Source organism: Verticillium nonalfalfae (assembly GCF_003724135.2).
Source record: "Verticillium nonalfalfae strain VnAa140/NRRL 66861 chromosome Unknown scaffold_241, whole genome shotgun sequence".
NCBI lineage: Eukaryota > Fungi > Ascomycota > Sordariomycetes > Glomerellales > Plectosphaerellaceae > Verticillium > Verticillium nonalfalfae.
The window spans coordinates 651-21,654 of record NW_021167466.1 but is presented as its reverse complement, the minus strand read 5'-3'; the positions used below and the strand labels follow the sequence as shown (position 1 = coordinate 21,654).

The 21,004-nt window shown below is 57.0% G+C and overlaps 5 protein-coding genes across 5 annotated transcripts; 2 read left to right on the top strand and 3 right to left on the bottom strand.

Annotated features, from left to right (window-relative positions):
* Positions 1 to 571: 571 nt before the first annotated feature.
* Positions 572 to 2,065, top strand: TRM44 (tRNA(Ser) Um(44) 2'-O-methyltransferase; the record flags this gene model as incomplete). Its single annotated transcript, XM_028638559.1, has 1 exon — positions 572 to 2,065. One exon carries the CDS (start codon positions 572 to 574, stop codon positions 2,063 to 2,065), a length of 1,494 nt encoding a protein of 497 aa, XP_028490272.1.
* A 172-nt stretch (positions 2,066 to 2,237) lies between these two features.
* D7B24_004387 (uncharacterized protein) lies at positions 2,238 to 3,510 on the bottom strand (the record flags this gene model as incomplete). Its single annotated transcript, XM_028638558.1, has 4 exons — positions 2,238 to 2,874; positions 2,963 to 3,251; positions 3,334 to 3,363; positions 3,423 to 3,510. 4 exons carry the CDS (start codon positions 3,508 to 3,510, stop codon positions 2,238 to 2,240), a joined length of 1,044 nt encoding a protein of 347 aa, XP_028490271.1.
* A 1,956-nt stretch (positions 3,511 to 5,466) lies between these two features.
* Positions 5,467 to 7,549, top strand: D7B24_004386 (uncharacterized protein; the record flags this gene model as incomplete). The annotated part of the gene is made up of 5 exons (XM_028638557.1): positions 5,467 to 5,638; positions 5,892 to 6,272; positions 6,326 to 6,871; positions 6,922 to 7,041; positions 7,104 to 7,549. The coding sequence occupies 5 exons, from the start codon at positions 5,467 to 5,469 to the stop codon at positions 7,547 to 7,549; spliced, it is 1,665 nt and encodes a 554-aa protein (XP_028490270.1).
* A 989-nt stretch (positions 7,550 to 8,538) lies between these two features.
* Positions 8,539 to 12,794, bottom strand: D7B24_004385 (uncharacterized protein; the record flags this gene model as incomplete). The annotated part of the gene is made up of 2 exons (XM_028638556.1): positions 8,539 to 9,927; positions 9,981 to 12,794. The coding sequence occupies 2 exons, from the start codon at positions 12,792 to 12,794 to the stop codon at positions 8,539 to 8,541; spliced, it is 4,203 nt and encodes a 1,400-aa protein (XP_028490269.1).
* A 7,107-nt stretch (positions 12,795 to 19,901) lies between these two features.
* Positions 19,902 to 20,735, bottom strand: D7B24_004384 (uncharacterized protein; the record flags this gene model as incomplete). The annotated part of the gene is made up of 2 exons (XM_028638555.1): positions 19,902 to 20,440; positions 20,522 to 20,735. The coding sequence occupies 2 exons, from the start codon at positions 20,733 to 20,735 to the stop codon at positions 19,902 to 19,904; spliced, it is 753 nt and encodes a 250-aa protein (XP_028490268.1).
* Positions 20,736 to 21,004: the final 269 nt, after the last annotated feature.

Sequence of the window (21,004 nt, the reverse complement as noted above, 5' to 3'; positions counted from 1 at the left end):
TGGGGGTGAGTGGTGTTGCTGGAGAGGTGTGATCATGAAACCATGGGCATAGAGGATGCTGGAGATGACTTTGTGGCCGAGTGGAGATGGGCGCATTCGTCGACAATGTTGGTATCAGGGGTGTCTCGATGAAGGGCATGCATAATGTACAGGATTGCTAGGTAGAGAGGTAGGCTGTCTTTGTTGGTCCATGGCGTGTACCTGTGTATTTTGGACGAGGCCACTTCCTCGGGCTCGTTGCTAGGGCGGCCCCACCTGAAAGTAAACAAATGGCGAACAACGCACAAGTACCAAGTACCGACCTACGTACCCTAACCCGACGCGGTTAAACCCCGACGCGGTTAAACCCCGACGCGGTGAGCCTGACACGTCGCGCGAGCTCCGCCTGTGCATGGCACAAATTTGTGCATTTCTCCTCCCTTATCCGTTATCTATATTTCACCCCACCAACACTGGCAAACGCCGCCCTCACGACGGCCATTGTGTCTCGTCGTGGGATGTCCAAGGCACCTGGTTGTGCGTCCCGAGTCCTGTCTCACCAACGTCAGGCATACCCTGCCTCAACATAATCATGCCCGTTTTCGAACCGGATGGCTACACTGCCGCCGGTATAGACTCCCTCTTCAAGGATGAGTCGGGTGCCTCCTGGGAGCCCGTCTACCAGCATGACTGCTCCTTCAACACAGACTTCTTCAACGAAGTCATGATGAACATGATCAAGAACCCCAATGTCAACACGAAATGGCTGTTCCGTGCAGACATCCTGCACGACACGGGCGATGATGCAATCCCGGGAGCGGAGCACCAACCTCAGATCGTACACCTTGGCGGCTATCACACAGAACGCGCCCTCGTCCGCCGCCTCGTGCCAAGGAACCCCCGCCGCGACAATCCTCTCGACCAGACATGCCTCTTCCTTCAGCAGGTCGACGGTCCCAAGACCCGCACCGTCGTCCTGTACCTCCCGCACGAGTCCTCCGCCGACGACATGCCCTTCTATCATCCCAAGGTCCGCGGCATCGCCCAGCTCCACGAGTGGGACGCCGACGAGGCCCGCGGTACCATCTCTATCCACTACTGGCACTTCCCACCCGGCGAGCACGGCATCGACCCGGAGACGGACCCCGAGAAGCTGAAGCGCACAGCCCGCATGCTCCTTTCCGTCCTCCACAAGCACGGCCAGGGACAGGCGGCCGGCTACGTGAAGAAGGTCCACCACGACGTCGTCATCCCCCAGGCACGCTTCCAGGACCGCTACTCCGCCCTCAAGCTCAAGCACGCCGCCCGTCTCGTGAGCACCTGGGCCGAGGTGACCGACCCCCTGAAGCACGTCTTTGAGGATCTCGGCATCGCCGCCTTCCTCATCGAGCTGTGGGCCGACATGTACCGAGACCAGCCCTTCCCCGGCTTTGTCGACATCGGCTGCGGCAACGGCCTGCTCGTGCACATTCTCCTGCTCGAGGGCTACGCCGGCTGGGGGTTCGACGCGCGGGAGCGCAAGTCGTGGGCCACGTACGGCAAGCCCACGACCACCACGGCCGACGCGCCGCCGGCCGACGTCCTCAAGAGGCTTGTGCTGCTGCCCGACCTCGCGGCCCCCACCGACGACGACGGCATCGTCGCGGAGGAGGACCGCTTGCTCCTCCACGACGGCACCTTCCCCAAGGGCACCTTCATCATCTCGAACCACGCCGACGAGCTGACGCCCTGGACGCCCATCCTCGCCGCCCTGTCGGCGTCGCCCTTCATCGCCATACCGTGCTGCAGCCACGACCTCGGCGGCGCAAAGTACCGCGCCGCGCCGCCGCGCGACAAGACAAAGTCGGCGTCAGCCTTTTCGTCGCTCGTCGACTGGGTGTCGCGGATTGCCGAGGACTGTGGCTGGAAGGTCGAGACGGAGATGCTGCGGATTCCGAGCACGAGGAACACGGCCCTCTTGGGACGAACGAGGACGACGCCGGCGGCGGACATCGATGCCAGGCAGATTGTCGAGAAGTACGGAGGCACGGCGGGTTACTACAAAAACGCCATCAACCTGACGAGATCGAAGGCCAGGGGCCACTGATCACCGGCACAAAATGACACACGCATGAAAAGGAAAAAAAAAAGGGCGAGAGATGAGGACCGAGCAAGATTGAAGAAAGGTGAAGTGAAAGTGATTGGCTTTTGACGCTGTTTTGTATATCAACCCGTCCCTCTGTCCTTTGCTGCTACTCCGCACCTCCAAAGCCGGAGAATCAGAACCGCGGCGTGATGGCGGCTGGCTTGTTCTGCAGCACCTTCTCCATCTCCTCCAGGACCTCGGGCGTCAGCTTCTCTTGCGCGCTGATGGCGCGAATGTTCTCGTAGACCTGCTCGGCGCCGCTGGCGCCAATAATGGCCGAGCTGACGTTGGGGTTCTTGAGCACCCAGGCGAGGGCGAGGGTGCTCTGCTTGATGCCGAGGCGCTCGGCAATGGGCGCGAGGCCGTTGGCCTTGTCGACGAGGGCCTGGAACTCGGCCTTTGCGTTCTCCTTTTTCCAGTAGTCGCCGATGAAGCCGACGTCCTTTTGCGCGAAGCGCGAGTCGTCGGGGATGCCGTTCTTGTACTTGCCCGAGAGGATGCCCTGACGCATCGGGGAGAAGACGGTGAGGCCGAGGCCGACCTCGCGGTAGAGGTGCACAAAGTCGAGCTCGACCTTCTTGCGGTCGAGCGCGTTGTAGGCCGGCTGCTCCATGACGGGGCCGATGAGGTTGAGCTTGTCAGCGTAGCGCCAGGCCTGGGCGATCTCGTCGGCCGACCACTCCGAGGTGCCCCAGTAGAGGGCCTTGCCTTCGTTGATGACGTGGTTGAAGGCGCGCACCGTCTCTTCCATGGGCGTGTGACGGTCGGGACTGCACTTGGTCGTCAGTAGGATTGATCAGATGATTGCGGGCGTGGACGGATCTGTGCAGAGGAGGAGGCTGGAAAGGGGAGACCCACCGGTGGGCGTAGACGAGGTCGACATAGGGAAGGTCGAGCCTCGCCAGAGAGGCGTCGAGACCCTCGATAATGTGCTTGCGGGAGAGGCCCTTGTTGTTCACGACATTGTCGCCAAACGCACCACCCCAGTAGATCTTGGTAGAGATGACAAGGTCGTTCCTCTTCCAGCCGTACTTCTTGATGGCCTCACCCATGACCTTCTCGCTCTCGCCCTCGGCATAGCCCTCGGCCGTGTCGAAAAAGTTGACGCCGCAGTCATAGGCGGCCTTCATGCACTTGAAGGTGCCCTCTGCAGAGAAACATGTCAGCAACGAGCATCGGGCGACGTCGAGTCGAGCGGGCAGGCCGTCTGCCGCACATCAATCACTCACCCTTGTCGACATGGCCACCATAGGTCAACCCTGCATCCTGGAATCAGCATGGCCCCGGAAACCGCGTCTGGAAATTCGGCGTGACTCACATCCACCCAGACTGATGGCGCTAACCTGGAGACCAGAGCGGCCCAGGAAGCGGTACTCCATGGCGGGAAGATCGTCAGGCTTCGACATTGTGTGATCGTGTTGGGGAGGGGGCCCTGTGGTCTGCTTCTGTGAGGGGGGAGAGGGGGGCGGGGTCCGGATAATTTGGACGAGTCGTGCGGAAGGGGGGAGCCATGGCGAGAAGCCATCATCGAGGAAACGTCACTGATTATATACTTGAAGGCAGTCCATGCAAGTGTCGCCATCTCAGCCGACGGGTAAGTACATGTAGCAGCAGCAGCATCCATGGCCACATCACCGGGGATCGGCGAGCCGAGTCGGGTGTGGTGTCGTGGTAGGACCCCCACTAGAGCTGCAGCAGGACAAGGGAAGGTGATTGCTGAGTATGGACGTCTCAACGTGCTGTAGGTGCCTAGGCAAATAGCTCGAGAAGCTTTCCGCCGAGTTTCCCTACCGGGCCATTGGTGGTCTGAAGCAGGGCACCCATACGCGGATCAAAGTGTGCGGTCGCTTGGATGAGCGTAGCAATCTCTGAGGCTTCTGGGATGGTCGAGGTCGTCATGATCAAAATCCCCTGGGGTGAGGATGGCCAAAGAGCAGGGATCTGATTCGGGCGGAGGGGTGCTGATGCAGACTTCAGTGCTGTTGTCTGTTCCTGTTGATGAGGGGGCTCCGATGCGAGGTGGGCCTTCGTCTCCGCAGGATGCCCCCCACCCTCGCTGTTTTCTGTCACCTCACCGAGGGGGAGGGGGAGGGGCAGGCGCTGACTAACCAGCCAACGACATGCCTCCTGAAGGTGTTCACAGGGAATAATGACCTGTCCATCTGACATCAATCTACTGGGTGTTGTCTCTTCTTTGCTCGTGTCACATATACACATCTTGTTAATTTTGCATGGCTTTTGGTTTTGACACCAGCCCGTCGATTGATCTCTGATGAGTATTGCTTCATGGTGTGCTGCCCTCAGGCATCCTCGTACCAGTACTTCTGATGGCAGCTATCATGCTGCGATGGAAAGCAGGCCTGAAGCATTGCACAAAGCAATGTAATTATGTCTGTGAAGCCTCTTGTAATAGATTGCCTATCGCAAACCCTGCAGCATCTCAAGCCCGTGAGTGAAGAAGCCATGAAGCTTGCGCATCAGCGTCCCCCTTCGCCAACGTTTCCACAATGCGCATTTGCTTCGGCCTCTTTGTTTTTCATGACCAAACACTAGATATGGTCCTAGTCTGGGTATGAGGGCCATGTTGAGATGGTTGTCGTGCTGGTAGACCAACATTCACGCTGGTAGACCAACATTCACGCGCTGCACAGTGAACATGCGGCTCGCAAAGGGCTCTGGTGAATATTGCATTGGTTATGGCGGTATTTGTCTTCGAATTGGATACACTATGACCCTCAAAACAGCCTTTAGACGGGGCGCTCTCTTTTATGCGTCTTTGAAATTGCTTGTGTGTGCCTAGTGAGGCCGCGATGCCCTCAGTCGCAAGGCATCGTGCGTGCAGTGTTGCAGCCGGCAAGGCAGCGGGCTGATTCCCCCTGGGGCGGCCTTGAAATATCGTTGCCTGAGTGATCTGTAAAGCTTGAACAATTGATAGTCTTTCCTACTCCAAATTGAGATCCTCCATTCTCTACTTCTTCAACTCCCTTGTCTCGATATCTGACAGCAACTCGACTTGCCTCCGCAGATCGCGTTGTCCATCATCCCATCGCCAGCAGTCCGTCAACACACCTACTAGTAGGCCCCTTACGCTGCATAGCCGGTAAGTCCCCTTGAGTCGATGTTTGGCCCTCCTGCGCAGGCGGCGCGTCTCGCCCCGGCCGCACATTCAACACAACCAAAAACGGCCCTTTCCTTCTTGCTTCCCCAGCAGCGGGTGTACCCCAACCGCCCGAGTTCTCTGCCTTCATGACCACCAACTCTATCCCCAAAACTCGAACTCGCTTCGGAAAACAACCAGCTTGTTCGCTTCATTATTGCTTTGCCGAAGAGACGCGAGGCTCCTCGTTACAGATCTACAAACCATGGCTTTTGCTGTCGCAAAGCTGGCATTGGCTTCCCATATAGGGGATTGGATACCCGAGTTTCCGGGCCAGAAGAAGCCTCATGGTCGAAGCTCAAGGTCGCTGACTCACGCTGTTGAAACAGGCTACGAGCTGTCCGACTTCTATCAAGACGACGACGATTGGGACAAGGGTAAGCACATCATGGTTCCCCACGGGCGGCCTGCCGCATCTCTTTCCCTGCTCTCGACTGCATCTTCCTTTGTGGCATCTTGCAGGCACGCCCGGGCTGTTCTTTCCTCCTTGACAAGTCGCGGCTAAGCTGCTCTTGCCTCTCACTCTCTCCTACAAATAGTGCTTTCTTGGTCTTTGTTTTGCTTCTTGCATCTTTTTGCTCCTTGCCCGAGTTCCTCGCACCAGAATACCTGCTGACCAGCAACAATCAGTCTCCATCGCCTCTGTCAGGTCCTTCGACAGTATCAGCTCCGTCAAGTCCTACAAGTCAACCGAGCTCGATTACCTGCCTGCATCCCCTCATCTTCACAACACTCCTGTCAAGATGGCTTCCAACGACGAGTGGGGCAACGGTGCTCCCGGTCCTGCTGATGACATGGGCGACGCGGCTGCCCGGTATGGCGGCCATGGTGGTGGTGATGGCGGTGACGGCGGTGACCGCACCTGCAACAATTGCGGCGAGCCCGGTCATATGCGCCGTGAATGTCCCTCTCTTCCTCCTATGGTTTGCAACTTCTGCAACGAGGAGGGACACATGCGCCGTGATTGCCCTAACAAGCCCGCAGAAGTCTGCCGCAACTGCCAGCAGGAAGGTCAGTCTCTCTCATCACAAATCGGGTTTCCTGCTTTAACAGGTTCGTTCTAGGTCACCTCGTGTCCGAGTGCAACAATCCTCGCAAGATCGACTACAGTGGCGTCGAGGATGTCACCTCTGATGAGGCCTGGACGGCCATGCAAGATGCAGTTGAAGAGCGCGACGTCTTCGATTTCAAGGAAGAGCTCCGCAAGTACATGAAGCATCACCCTGAAACCACTTACTTGGATCTCGAGGAAGCGTTTCGCGCCCAGGACATGAATGTTTACTGCATCGCCACCAAGCGCGAGCATCTCCTCGACACCATGACCAATATGGACCTTCAGGGCAACCTCGGAAAGGAGTACACTGTCTCTTTCCGCTTCTCGCCAAAGCCTGAGCGCGAGCGTGAGCGTGAGACCTGGCCCAAGGACAAGGAGGAAAACCTGGAGCGCCTCGCCAACGCCGGCGAACCCGCCCCTACTGGCAAGCCTCGCTGCACCAACTGCAAGGAGCTGGGCCACATCTCAAAGAACTGCACAGCTGACCGACAGGAGATCGAAAAAGTCAGCATTCGCTGCTACAACTGTGATGAAGACGGTCATCGCGTCCGAGACTGTGGGTTCTCTTTCCAACCCATGAACAAATATCCGCTCACATCATCGCAGGTCCGGTCCCTCGCAAAGACAAGTTCGCTTGCAAGAATTGCAATCAGCCTGGCCACAAGGCAGCTGACTGCACCGAGCCTCGCAATGCTGACGGCGTTGAGTGCAACAAGTGCCATGAGAGTAAGTCCCTCCTCCAACCTCATCCTATATCACATGCCGTTTGATTCTGACCGATATCTCAGTGGGCCACTTCTCGCGTGATTGTCCTCAAGGCGGCAGTCGTACTTGCCGCAACTGCGATCAGGAGGGTCATATTGCCAAGGAATGCCCCGAGCCTCGTCGCATGCAGTGCCGCAACTGCGACGAGTATGGCCACACAGGCCGCGAGTGCCCCAAGCCCCAGGACAGTAAGTCCAAACTCTCGGTTTCATTCCTTTGCCCCTTTGCTAACCAGTCAGTCTCTCGCGTCAAGTGCCTCAACTGCGGTGAGATGGGCCACAAAAAGTACAATTGCACCAACCCCCATGTCGATGAGGATGCCCAGGGCCACAATGCTAGCGGCGGCGGCGGCGACCTGCCCGCTTCCAACGACTTTGGCGGCTCTGGCGGGTTTGACGACAAAGCTAGTGCCGATCAAGGTCCAATGTGGCAGACTGCCACTGCTGGTGGCGGTGGTAACGACTGGTGAACAGACTGGTTCTAGTCTTGCCGGCGACGGCTCGTATCTGACGTGAGCTTACACCAGTCGAGCAGCATGGTACATTTGGGTGCGGATACTCTCGGGGGCGAGACTTGAGAACAACCAGTTGTCCTTGTGGAGATGTGACGATCGAAATCCAGGAAGGAGCCAAGGGCACGGGAGAAGCCAGGCACGACAATGGTAGGAGGGGCGTTGGGACAATGGTGGCACACAAAGGCCCAGGCCTCCTTTCTGTGGATAGGCCTCGAGTACCTCAATACCTTCTACCTACCTTGACTCGCACGACGTGTGACCCCATGAGATGCCTCGTCGTTTACAGGGCTCGGGTTGATGGTGCACCGAGGTCATCCAGCCAGCAGACCAAGAAGCACGGGACCGGTTATGTAAGTTGATCCAGCGACTTGGTGACAGAACACAGCGCTCTTGCCTGCGTTGAAGTCATCCGAGCAACGCCAAAACCCATCGGAAGGCACATCAACAATTGTTCACATGACGGCAATCACAAGCTCAATTCAGCCAATTGCGACTTGTGATGAAAGGTTAAATTTCGGAACCGTTGTCTGTACCTCCTGCAAGCAGAGAGGACTTCCCGACAAGGCCTACTATTGAGCATGACGCGTACAACTGCCACAGCTACGGCTGCCCCTCCCTCCCTTTCCAATCAATCAAAAAAAAAACGAGAAATGCCCTTGCGTCCGGTGGTATCGAGGATTCGTGATAGGGGTACAATGCGTGAGTGCAGGTGGCATGATTATGCGAAGAGTGTGTGTATCCTTCATCTTTGATGAAGAATAAATGGCGGATATCTCTGGTAGCCCAAAAGTAAAAGAACAAGATATATGCAGTTGAAGGGCCTTTCGGATAAGGCAGGGGTTGGTGTGGCGAGCGGAATGTACGTGATTCGTCAATGGGGAGATAAATGCATCGTCATCGCGTGGAGCGGGAACCGTTTGGGAACCGTTCCATGTAAAACTAGATCAAGTCATGCTGGACTTCTTGCGACGACCGAACATCTTGGAGAAGCCACTGCTCGAAGATGATTGCTCTTGGGTGGAGTAGAGACTTGGGGGATTCGATTGCGGCGGCGGCTCTGAGTCCCGCAGGAAGCTGGCAAGGTCGCTAGTGCGGGTCACCGCGGACGATGCCTCGCGCGGTTCGTATTTCTTCATCGGCACGCGCCCACTGGACTGAGTGGCAGGCCGGCGAGTACCGTCGATGGGTCCGTATTGGTCGTAACCCGGAGGCATGCTGACCTGGATGGGAGTGTGGCCGAGGGCACCACCAGCCTGTCGGCTGCTGGACGACCTCGACTCCGCCAAACTTGCTTGAGCCCCGCCGTTGGTTGCAGCTTGAGACTGAGAACCGTGGTTGATACCACGCGTAAAGCGACCAATGAGACTTGGCGCGCTGGCCTTCTTTTTTGGTCTGTTCGCGAGCGGTGTCTGAGCAACTGGTTCGGGGGGCGGCTGGTAGTTTCTCAAGAAATCCGCCAGGCTTTCCTCCTGCTTCTGGGGCGGCCTCGGGGGTCCATCGAGGTCGTCCTCATCCTCTTCATCGCTGAAGTCAATGGCGTAGGGATCCTTGACACGCCGCTGAGTGCGCTTGGGCATAAAATCCTCTTCGTCAATGACATCATTCTGCCTATTGTTTTTGATAAGAGCACTTTGAGAGTTCACAGATGACTGAACCGAAGGCATCGTGACATCAGTCACATTTGTCGAGGCTTGGCTGTATCGGATATTGGGCAAACTGGCGTCGATGGCCTTGCCGCCGATGGCGCCTGTCATCTGGTCTGAGTCCATGGTACTGCGGAAGGGAGCCACATGGCGTGGGATGCGAGGATTGTTGTGCGAGCTTGGGGGACCCCGACGGATGAAGTCAATGAGATCAGAATTGTCCTCCCGGCTGTCCACAGCCGCATCGCGAGCTTGGAGACGGGGCCGGTTGCTGTTCGACGACACCCGTCTACTGTCGATGCTGTTCTTGACTGATGGTACTTGTCCATTTCCGTTGCGGAGGGGGGCAGGGCCGTTCTCGCCCGTGGGGCCAGTACTGCGAATGAAGTCGGCAAAGTCGATCATGGACTCGCGTGGGACACGAGCATCCCTGGCTTGAGGGCCGCCAGACTTGGACCGATTGGTACTGGCATTTGGCGGCGCTCTGGGGATGTACCCAGTGGGTTTGGCGTTGGGCTTGGGCTCGCTGACAGGGTGAGAGTTCAATCCGGTTGCACGACTGGTAGACCCCGACCGCTTGACAGCCGTATTGGAGCTGGGGTGAGATCGCTCGCGGTCAGCTACGCGCACGTCTTCGCTTCTTCTCGACTTAGGACCCGCGACTGGGCTGTTCTGAGCTGACCGGGACGGCTGCTTCAAATCAGTATTACAGTGCTGTATGTTGAAGAGAGCCCGGGACTTACCTTGACATCGCGCATGTTCTCTGGCGTTAGAGTGTACTGTATGGTCTGGTCGCTCTGTATGAGCTCCTCGAAATTGCGAGCGACGTTTTCGACACGAGGCGATCCTTTGCTCTCTTCCGAGGTCCTCAGTGGCCTGATCTTGCCAGCATTGGACGAGCCTGACGAGCCAGAGGTGTGAATCTGTCGCGCACGCTCAGGCGAATCGCGGCCAGGAGATTGGCGCTCGACTGACACGACACCAATGCTGGTCGTGTGTCCGTTTGATGCGGAATATGGCTCCTCACGGCTTCGGTCCGTCTGGCTACGGGGCAGGCCAGGCGATTTGCGAGGTGGGGATGGCGCTTTGGAGGTTTCAAAGGCATTTGACGAGTCCGTTGTGCTCAGGATCGTGACTTTGGTTGTTGCAGGATGGTGTTCTTGCCGAGGAGACCCTGGCTGTCGAACTGCAGACCCAAAAATGGGCTGGTCTGATTCCTCAAACTGGGTCTGGAGCTCATTCGGTGTCTGAGGTGCATACCTCGATGCCAGAGTCATCGGTGTCCCATCGCGATTTGGTACGTAATCAGGCTCCTCCTCAGCCTCAGAAATTGAAAGGTTCGTGCCTTGTCTCCGCGTGAGTCTCTCAGCTGGTGACCGGGTTCCTGGCGCAGGGCCGGCGTTGCGCATAAGCGTGTCGATCGGAGCCGGTCTTGGTTTTTCTTCAACAATAGGAGGTGTGTGTACGCTGCTCCTTCGCGATAAGCTTGTCGGCCTTATGCGCTCAGATCCTTCAGCCGAAGGCGTTCTCGAGCGACCGATGGGGCTTTTTGGGCCTACGACGTCTATGACGCGGGCCGAGTGCACACTTGAGGTCCTCTGAGGAATGTTGGTATTGATTGACGGCACTTTACTGGAGTCGGAAACGGAGGGAGAGCTGCGGCCAGCAAAGGACACTCGCGCTGAGGTAAGTATTTGCGGTTCTTCAGTAAAGTCCTCCACCTCGTCGGTTTCACCGTCAGACGCGTCCTGGGCCCTGGTTGACTGTTGTTGTTGCACAGGCTTCTCTGCAGTAGCACTCGTGGTAACAGCGGCCGTGGCAGCGGCAGCAACAGCAGTGCTGGCAACGGCGGTACTGCCGATGATGCGAGACATGCGCTTGGAGCTCCTCCGCCCAAATTCTGGGGGGGCTTGTTCCTGGCCCACCGAGATAGACTCTTGAACCGCTTCCGATGTGCTCGCCTGATCGTTTTGATGCTCCGCAGCGGCTTCGGCCGAGTCATCAGAAATGCCTGGAGATATGGGTGAATCTTCAGTGAGCGGCTGAGCGGCAAGTGCGGGGCCCTCTGTTGACTCGACCGCCTCTGTGATGATTTCTGTGGAAATTGCTTTGGCGGAGTCGACGTCCACTTCGTCGGCAATTTTACTGGGAAAAGCCTCGACCTTGGGGCGCTTGGCAGCAGGCAAGTCATAAGGTGATGGTGATGGCGTGGGCAGAGAGTTTGACCTCTTGCGGCTCGAGGGGATAGGGCTCAGTGGTGTCCGAGGTTGAGACCAAGTTGGGCTGGGGAGTGCATTAGTGAAGAGCTGCGAGAAAATCATCATGCTCTTCGGGCGTGGCGCGCGGCGCTCATTGTCATCGTCTTCTTCGTCTCCATCGCCTTCGTCGTCACTGTACGAAATGAGGCCAGGTACCTCAATCTCGTCAATGTCATGGTCGCCAACCGGTAAGGGTATGGCAGACGCCTTGACAAACTCTTCGACCCGGTCCATTGCCGGTTCTTTCTCCTCCAGTGCCTTCTCCTTAAACCCGGATTCCGTCTCTTCTGTCCTGTCTAGAGCACGTGCTGTCTCACTAGGGCTGCTTCCCTGTCGGAAGTGGCCCCTGGAACTCTGAGAAAAGCGCCGAGGGGTGTCTGGAATGGGAGAACGGATTCTCTTCTTCCAAGCCCTCCACAGGCGACCGAGTGTCCTGTCCAAAGCCACACGTTCCATGTCGAGTTCCTCGACCACGATTCGATCGGCAATGTCGTTGTGACTCTTGGACCCATCTTTCAGAGACCTCTCAAAGTTGGTGCGCATACGGTGGTAAGCGGCCTGGCCCGCTAGCACGAGTGCCGCCTCGCCCATGAACTCGAGGATCGACGTCAAGAAGATGGCGACGGCGGGCGAAATGATTTCGGAGCCTTGCTCCTCGGCACCGGGCTCCAGGTTCTCTTGTTCCGTGTAAAAGTCCTCATCCTCCTCTTCCATGTCACCCAGTGATGAGTATACCATACATCTCAGACGAGTCCGCTTCCACACCAGTTCGAGGTCCCAATCTCGAAGCGAGTGTGTGTCTCGCGGTGCCGCAAACTCATCCTCATCGGCTCCCCCAAGATATTCTCGCAGCTCTTCGTCGGCATTGTTGATGGCGTCTTTTGCAAGCTTGGGCTTCAAGACTTCAGACACGGCAGGGCGAAGGGCTGTCAAGGTAGTGGCTCGGGAGACCTGAAGGAAGTTGAAAAGGAGCTGGTCAAGAAAGCTGTTGACGAGCTTGAGTGCGCCTGGCGAAACCAATGCTGTCTCGCCGGCAGGCTCGATGCCATGCTGATCGTACCAGGTGTCGGCGTGGCTGTCATGGTCATTCGTCACGATTTGAGAGGCGGCCGAGGCAGCGATGAAGGCAGCCTCTGGCGATACGGACAAAGGAGGGGACATGAGGCTGTGGCTCATGATGGTAGAGGGGCGGTCGCTTGAGAAGCTCTGGCTGCGCGACCTGGGAAGACGGCGAGACGCTGGAGGAGCGATGGAGGAGGGTCTCGACAGCGTCGAGTCGGTGGTGGAAGAGGCCGCCATGGTGGGCGTGGCTTCTCCTAAGTATGGTCGACCAGGATCGTATGCGGACGCTGATCGCTCCTTGGTGTGGTGCGACAGCAGGTTGGATCGATGGACTGATGGGGCGTCGGTTGGCGACAGAAGGCACGTCAGTCGGGCTTGGCCCTATCAGGAGGGCGAGGGTTTGTCGCTTTGCGCCGTTTGCGTATATTAAAAAATTGGCTACGTGGAAGGCCGGCTGGAAGAGGGAGACGGGAAGCTGCGGTTCGCCAGCATTAGCGGGAGTGAGCAAGCAAAGGGCAGGCAGTCTGTCAGTCTGCCCATGCAGGGAACGTGTTGATAGCCTTGAGGGCTGAAACGGGGGGGGGAGGGCTGATGTAACGAGGTTGGATGAGGCAGGCAGGCAAGCAGCGAGGATAGAAAATCATGCGTGGCCCATCACGTCTTGCAGGACAAGCAATGTCTTGTGCGACCGCCATGAGAGGGCTGATCGGTGACGGTGGCGGTGACGGTGACGGTCTGCCAAGGTGCCTGAGGACGCTGAGGTGCGGGCAATGCTCGAATGGCAGGAATTGCCTTCCAGCTCTGAAGCTCTGAAGGTGGGCAGACGGTGATAGTCAAGCACGCGTGCGAGGGGGTGATGAGGCTCAATGTTCGTACCTGTGATGTCGCATTGGAGAACCAGCCTGATGGAGAAAAGCAAGTATCAAGAAGCCGGGCAGTTGGGTCGCAGAATACTCATGGATGTACGGGACGAAAAGAAAGAGTTGGCAGCCAGCCGTTCTGTCCTCCGTCGGAGAGGGGAACCGAAATGTTGGAGGCGAGCAGAGTGTGTGGCTGGATGGCTGGATGGCAGAAGGGCAGATCAGGAGGGAAAGGTTTTGGAGGAGTGGAGGAGAAAGGGGAAGCAGGTGTGGGTTTGAGGATGGGGATGGATGGGACGGTGTGGTGTGGATGGGATGTGGATGTGTACCTAAGGATAGATGGACGGATGGTGAACAAGTGGGAAATCGGAGCGAGGACGCTTGGGGATCCAGATCGCTGAAGCCACTTGCACATCCGGCGATGTGCTTGGACAAGGGCAGGCCGTGGGCGACAAACGACAGCGACAGCGACCAGCTAGCTCTCTATACTGGCGTGAGCTTGCACAAAGCCGGTCGGGTGCCTGATTCAATGCCATCTGTCTCCTTCGCCTACCATGCCTACAGTAGGTACCTTGGATGGAAGACGGCGAGAGAACAAAAAGAACGAAGCTTGGGAGCAAAGTTTCTCCAAGACACACCGAGGCGGGCGGCATGAGCAAGTCGGGTTAGTACAGGGGACCATTTCATATTACCCACCCTAGTCGATATGTGCACTAACGGAGCCAGGTGCAGGTGCACATGGATACTTAGTACAATGAGCGCGCCAGGTGCGCCAGGTACAGGTGTACCTTCCTACCTACCGACCTGCCGACCTGCCAGGTAAAGGAGGCACAATAGGTGGAAGGGTGCAATAGTGCATCCCAAGGCTGTGTGGATCTCGGAGGCGTTCCCACTGTCTGGACGCCGGAGCCCCCTTCCAAGCCCGTCTCGACCAAGATGGGGAAGGGACCGGGGCTGTCTTTGCGGGTGGGCAGGGGGCTTTCGAGTGGGCAGGGGCTTTCGAGTTCTGCTGTGATTGAGTAAAAATGTCCGGGCATTCCTGACTTCCTTCCCTTGGGTCGCCCCTCCCCAGCCCCCACCACGATGACCCTTCCAGTCTCGCATGGCAAGCCTGGCAGTCGTGGTGGCCGAACGCGTGCCCGCACGCATCGTTCCTCTGGCTGTGGGCCCCTTCCATCATCGTTGCTGTTTCGCATGGTTGAGGGTCTCCTCCTTCCTCCTGGGCCATGCATGGTCTGATCATCAGACGAGATGATGCCTGCGCAAGTTCCCAATAGATTCGGTCAGAACCTGGCAACTGTTGAAAGGGTTCGCCGGGGATGCGGACATTTGGCCCCAATGGTGTTGGGGCCAGACTTGGTAGGGAACGACGGGCACAGGTGCAACGCAATACGGTGAGGGACGGTCAGAGAGGTAGGTCATGAACCCCAAAGTCAACGGAATAAGAAGCGGCGAGACAAACGTGACCGACTGCCGGTGCTTGCCCTGCTTGGTGCTTGGTGCTGAGTGCTTCGATCGGGAACTGGGACACTGGCAGACCGGCACAGGTTTGGACGAATCGGCACATGCCACTGGCCTCGCTTCAGGGTCAAGGCTTGGCCGCTGGGGTGGCATGGGATTGGATGGCTGGTACCTCCTGCCTTTCCAGACTGTGAGCTGCTGCTGGCTGCCGGGATGGATATGCTGTCGCAGCTGTTTCGCAAACAACGACAGCTGCAACAGGAGGGTAGGAGGGGCCCAACTTTCGGCCCTCCTTCTCCCTAAAAACTCTCTCTCTCTCCTTACCTTCCTGGTACCGGCCGGCGCAGCACCCAATGAAGGTCGACCTGGCATGGTGCCCTCGCCTCCGCTTCTCCATAATCCCCTTATTACATGCGTCCGATGCAAGGCACGATTCCATTTCTACCGACACACAAAACCTGGTCGACAGAGTCTAACACGTGCGGTCTGTCCGAAGAGCGACCAGCTACTATAGCAACGGACAACCAAGGAACAAGAGTGACCCTGCCTGGAGAAGGTACGCCAACGTGGCGAACGAGCCCAGCAGACCTCGTTTGGAGCTACCTGGAAGCAGGCAGCTAAAGACAGCTAAAGATCGCTGCTGAAGACGGTGTGCCACCGTCCGAGAGCGTGTGAACCATTCCAGAGCCATTCCCAACCTGGGGGAGCTCGTCTCCAGCTGGCGTCCAACCACATGGCGCCCAAGCTTGGCCTGTCACGCCAACTCCATCCCGCACAGACAACCCAACACACCACCGAATTGGCTTTTTGGTCATATCTACGGGTCTATACATGTACATGTCTCAGAGGGAAGCTCATCGCAAATCGAAACGATCACTTTTCGCCTTTTGAGCTCCACCATGCTGACTTTAGGCGCCTTATTGTTTAAAAGACTAAATGCGAATCGGAGGGAAGCGATTCTGTGTACATGTACAATAACCTTCATCACCGCCACCGTGTCGGCCATTCTCGTTCCACAGGCATCGCAACGAGCCACCAGGACTGGCTGTCCATGAACTCGTTGTGGCACGGCTCCCGGGTGCCAAAGATTCTCCGAGGCGATCAGCTGGTGTCTGATAAACTCCATTCACAAATCAGAGTGGTGTCTGAGCGATACCTCATCTACGGGATGTCCGCCAATCACCACAACTCACCTCCCCGAAAACCACCAGCCAAAATAGCGCCCGAGTCTTCGCTCGAATGTGAATCCAGGTTGTGATGTCCCGGGCTATTGGCGGCTTGACTTACTCGGCCAGGCAAAGAGGAGCCTTCAGCTGGTTGGGTCTACCCAGTGGTATTCGAGCTTGCACTGCGCTAGGAGCCGCCATCCCTCCGGTTTTTGTCTTCCGTCCCATGTCAGCTGCCATCCTGACGAACGCTGCCTTCAGACCTATCCACTATTTTTGTTTTAGAGAGATATGAACCACAATGTTGCTTTTCCTACTAAGCGTTCGAGGGGACCGGGCCCAGTCACACGGGCACCACCCGGGTGCTTGATGAGCCTGTACTCTTCAGCAGTGATCAGATCAGCAAGACATGCAGGTGACGGCGGCACCAGCTCGGAAACATCGGCCAGTGCGTTAGATGGACTTTGCCAGCGGACCCTCCACATTGCCAAAGCAAGCAATCAGCCCCTCTGAAATCGATAGCTTCAAGCATGGTTAGGGTCTACCAAATCACGGTTCATTTGCGATCCGACAAGATCAGAACCAGTGATAAGGGGTAGGTACAGCTGCCGATAGCTACCCATGAGTCAGCGACAAGCCTGCACAAAGGCTGGCATATGCACACGACAACGGCGTCACTCTGGCTCTAGAATTAATTGGGGGGCAGCCCGTTCGTAAATCCAAGGGCCTCCTTGCAACTCGTCTCGAACACGAAATCGATCTTCGGTTTTTGGTCCCCTATGAAGCCTCGTTGCATGCGATTGAACGCACCGGCCACGGACGAAACCCGTTCATCGTTTGCGCACGATCAGGCATGTCACGATCAGCCCGGGCCGTTGCGTGCCCCTGGGTAGCCCACTCATGTCTTCAAGCCTGACTGCTTGTTGGCTACTTTCCCCCTGCAACTCAACGATTGCCAGTGGCACCGTTGAGACGATCAACTTTGAACAGACTGGATAGCGCACCAAATAGATGGTGTTTGACCCGCGAGAGCTCCACGATACTCACCCTTGGCAGAGCAAGCAGCAAGGCGCATTGAATGGCACCCTTGCATTAGTTCAGGGTGCGTGAGTTGATCGCACTCAATCTGCTGGATACCAACCACGCTGTTGCACCATTAGCAGCAGCAGCTGGTTCCCCCTAGAGACTCACGATGTGACACAACCCACAGTCAACAGGTCTCACTGCCAGTCACTGTTCCAGCCTCACGATAGGCGTTTTGATGCCCATGCCGAAGATTTCCCTGCGATGGGGCGATCTTGATTTGCTTTGTCCCAGCATGATCAGACAGTCGCACAGATTTTGCCAATTGGCCGATGAGGTGCCGTCGCACAGTTTGGTCAACGGAGCAGGCCATCGCGCATGTTCGTTCGAGATTGGTGTTCGACAGCTGCTCCAGGACCCTAAACACACATATGGCTCCCCACGGACAATTCATACATTGACCCTTGTGAATACATCAATCTAATGTACAACCTGCTTCGGCTACCTGTGAAAACCAACTGTCCCAGACCGTCTCGTTCCCTTTACTACCACTGCAACCAGGAGTACTCGTCTCTGACCCCTCTGATTGTACAAGTAATCCCAGTTGCACAAAATCGTCGAATGCAGTGGATTGCAAAGCTGCCCGGCCTCAGACAGGGCCGAGTACGATCTGGGACGGGAACGCCCCGCATCACCTTTGGAGCTCCGTCATGACTGCCCCTGAGATCAACCAATCGAGGATAGATCGTGGCTTGTGTGGAAGGCGCCTATTCCTGGTGGGGTGACCAACACCATGGACCTGGCAGCTGTGCCAAAGTTTTCATTATGCCATGTACTTGGCTACTATTTGCATAGAGGGTGCAGCTGGTGTTCCTACTCGCCTTTGTCTACCCGGCTAGCAGTGTTTACAAACCTGTTGACAACAGGAGTGCACGCATTTTGCCTCGCAGACAACATGGGAAGATTTTGAGGCGTCCTTGAGCTCGTATATGCTTTTGAAAACTCACATGTCGATGCATCATGGCTCCTTGCATGTAAGAGACCTGAAAAGAAAAGCGAGGGGGCCGTCATGGCATGGAGCCCAATGGACGAGGCCTAGCCTTCGTCGTGAGGCTGTTTCACTGGTCACCTTCGGTCACTGGCCTGACAACGATAGAAGAGGACCTCTTACTTCCAGCTCCTCGTTGTGGTCGAATTCGTCATACTCCAATGCCCCAACATCGGGCCTCGCTTCATCTTTGCAAACCCTTCCACCGGTCTGGTGGCCGCGCACTTCTGTTGAGCGAGGCCGTTGAGGCTGTACTTCCGACATCACTGGCCAGACTATGGCCGCTCAAGAGACCCACCAGCCCAGGAGTCTGTTGATGCGGAGACAAGGCACCGTTGCTTGAGCTCCTGGTTCGAAAGGTCCAGTTTCAGTCAGTAAACGACAGCAACATCTCATCGACATGCCGCGCCTGGTCAGCAAAGATGCCGGCTTCCCGGGATCTGAACGCCGAAGGAGGAGAGGAATTGCTCCAACTTCCTCTATACCTATCCACGAGCCGACGATCGCACTGGACCTCTCGCAACGCGGCCCTTTCAGCCTTGATTCGCCGGATGAGGCCCGCCAGGTATGCTGCTCCCAGCATCTCATGCGAGGCCTCGCTGCCAGCGATATTCAGCGGCATGTATGTATTCATCTCCTTCATCTGGGCGGCCCGACGGCGACAGCAAAGACAGAGACCAGGGTGCCGTTGCACACCAGACGCGCATAAGTCGGGACAGTTGATGCTGCCTGCTAGGTCACCTTTAACACACTGGTAGAGGACCGCTTGGCCAGACCAGCAGCCGCATGTGACGAAGTAAAGATTCTCTGCCTCGCACATGGCGCGAGTTGTGGGGCTGGAAGACGTGCTGGAGGCTTCGGTTCGAAGGTGAGCCCAGTTTTCTTGTGTTACTCCCTTGGAGGTTAGCTGGTCTTGTGTGTAGCACCGCAGGTGGGCGAAGCCCTTGAACGACTTTCGTCTGCGAAGTCGAGGAAAATCTTCCTCGCAAATCCCTGCGGTCGGAAAGTTCTTGAGGCAGAGGAAACTCGACAATAGTTCAACAGAAGTGTTACTATATCGACAAGGAGAAGCAGGCCTCTATAACGATGATTTCGTCAAGGCTCGTCACTTTCTAAGGATTTAAATGAAAATTCTTGCGCAGAATCTTGGCACAGAGGAAACGCCAGATATTGGATCCTTAATGGACCATCTACAAAGTGTACTCGTACAGCGCGTTGACAGGCATCGACCTGGAGGGGGTCTCTACGCGTGGGTCTGCCGGCACATGGACGCTGTTTGGGTCTATCCAAGATCTAGCCCGGAAGCTCCAAGGGTATCGCACACGTCGATTACTCAAGGCCCGCTGTCCGGGCCGAAGCGCGGTACTCGGTATTCTTTGTTCAGGAGCAGAAGCCTGTTTCGAGGCGGGAGCTACGGGCAGAATGTGGTACTTGCAAGGCAGATGCGGCGAGTGGGTGCCTTGTTGCAGTGAGGATATGAGAGGGTCACGACAAGCTGGTGTGTTCGGGACCAGTCTCAGAATTATCAACAGGCCTGTGCAAGAAAGAGGCTGAACTTCATGTTCACGCACACCGGGTATGTTCACTTGCCGACACTTTGCCAACGAGGCAGATTCAGTCAAATGTAACAACGCGAAGGTAAGACTGCCTCTAGAAAGCCTGCGCCATGAACTCACTACCCTGGACGCAATCCCCCGGTGAAGTCAAGTCGAGAGCCTCCCTCCAACATCGCGGCCAAGAAAGAACGAAACACGCCCCGAGCCACGGGAGACACACAGTGAACAACTCAGTCGACGAGCCTCGCCAGGTTGACGCCGTCAAAGAGCGGCATCAACCACGCATCGAGCCTCGGATCACCATGCACCTTGTCATTGTACCGTCTGAGGTCGTCGACGTCGCTTGACCGCCAATACTCGGACCTCTCCTTTTTCTCGCGCACGACCCAGGGGTTCTCGTCGCTGTCGTCAGCGATGATGCCCCTGCGCAGGACATTGTCGGCGACGATGAGGCCGCCGGGGCGCAGCAGCCGCGCGCCGCCGCTGGCGGGCGACCCGGCGAGGATGGCATCGAGGTAGTCCGGGTAGCCGGACTTTTGGGCGTCGATAAAGATGAGGTCGTACGGCTCGCTGGGTCGGAGGGCGGGGAGCGTGGACAGGGCGTCGCCGACGCGGAGGTCGACGTTTGTGACGCCGTTGGCGGCGAAGGTGGCGACGGCTTGGTCGGCGTAGGCCTGGTTGAACTCGAGGCCCGTCACATGGCCCTCGGGCCCGACGGCATGCGACCAGACGAGGGATGAGTAGCCGACGTAGACGCCGACTTCGAGGACTAGCCCGGCATGGCATCGGTCAGCGATGTGAGATGTTCAAGGGCGGGTGCATGTATGCGGGAGTCAAAGAATTTGGGTACCTCGCTTGGCGCCGATGAGCTTGGCCAGCCAGATGTGGTTCTGGGCCTGGAAGTCACTGATCATGTAGTTGGAGGTCTCTGGCTGCGTGGCGATGATGTGGGCGTGGTAGTCGGTGATGTGCTTCGGGAGAGGGGTCGAGTGGGTGGACGAGTATGAGGTCACTGCGGCTGAGACGTGCTCGTTCGGGTACAGGACGGGGGCGTCAGACTTCATGATGGCTATTCTGGTTCTGAACTTGTCCCGCTGATCTAGTTTAGTTTGCGTAGCTGGCTGGTCGTGTGTTTTGTGAGTTTCAGGGTCCAAGTTAAATCAGCAGAGGGGTCCGTGGTTCGGTCGAGCAAGCGAGACGATAGATGGTCGTGATGGGTACGCATAAGCAGTGCAATGCACAGCGACTGAAGCGGCTCAGCCTAGGGCCGATGATCGGGTCTCCTCGCAGACAAAGACGTCAATCAGCTGCAATCCCCGCTTCTCCAGAAACG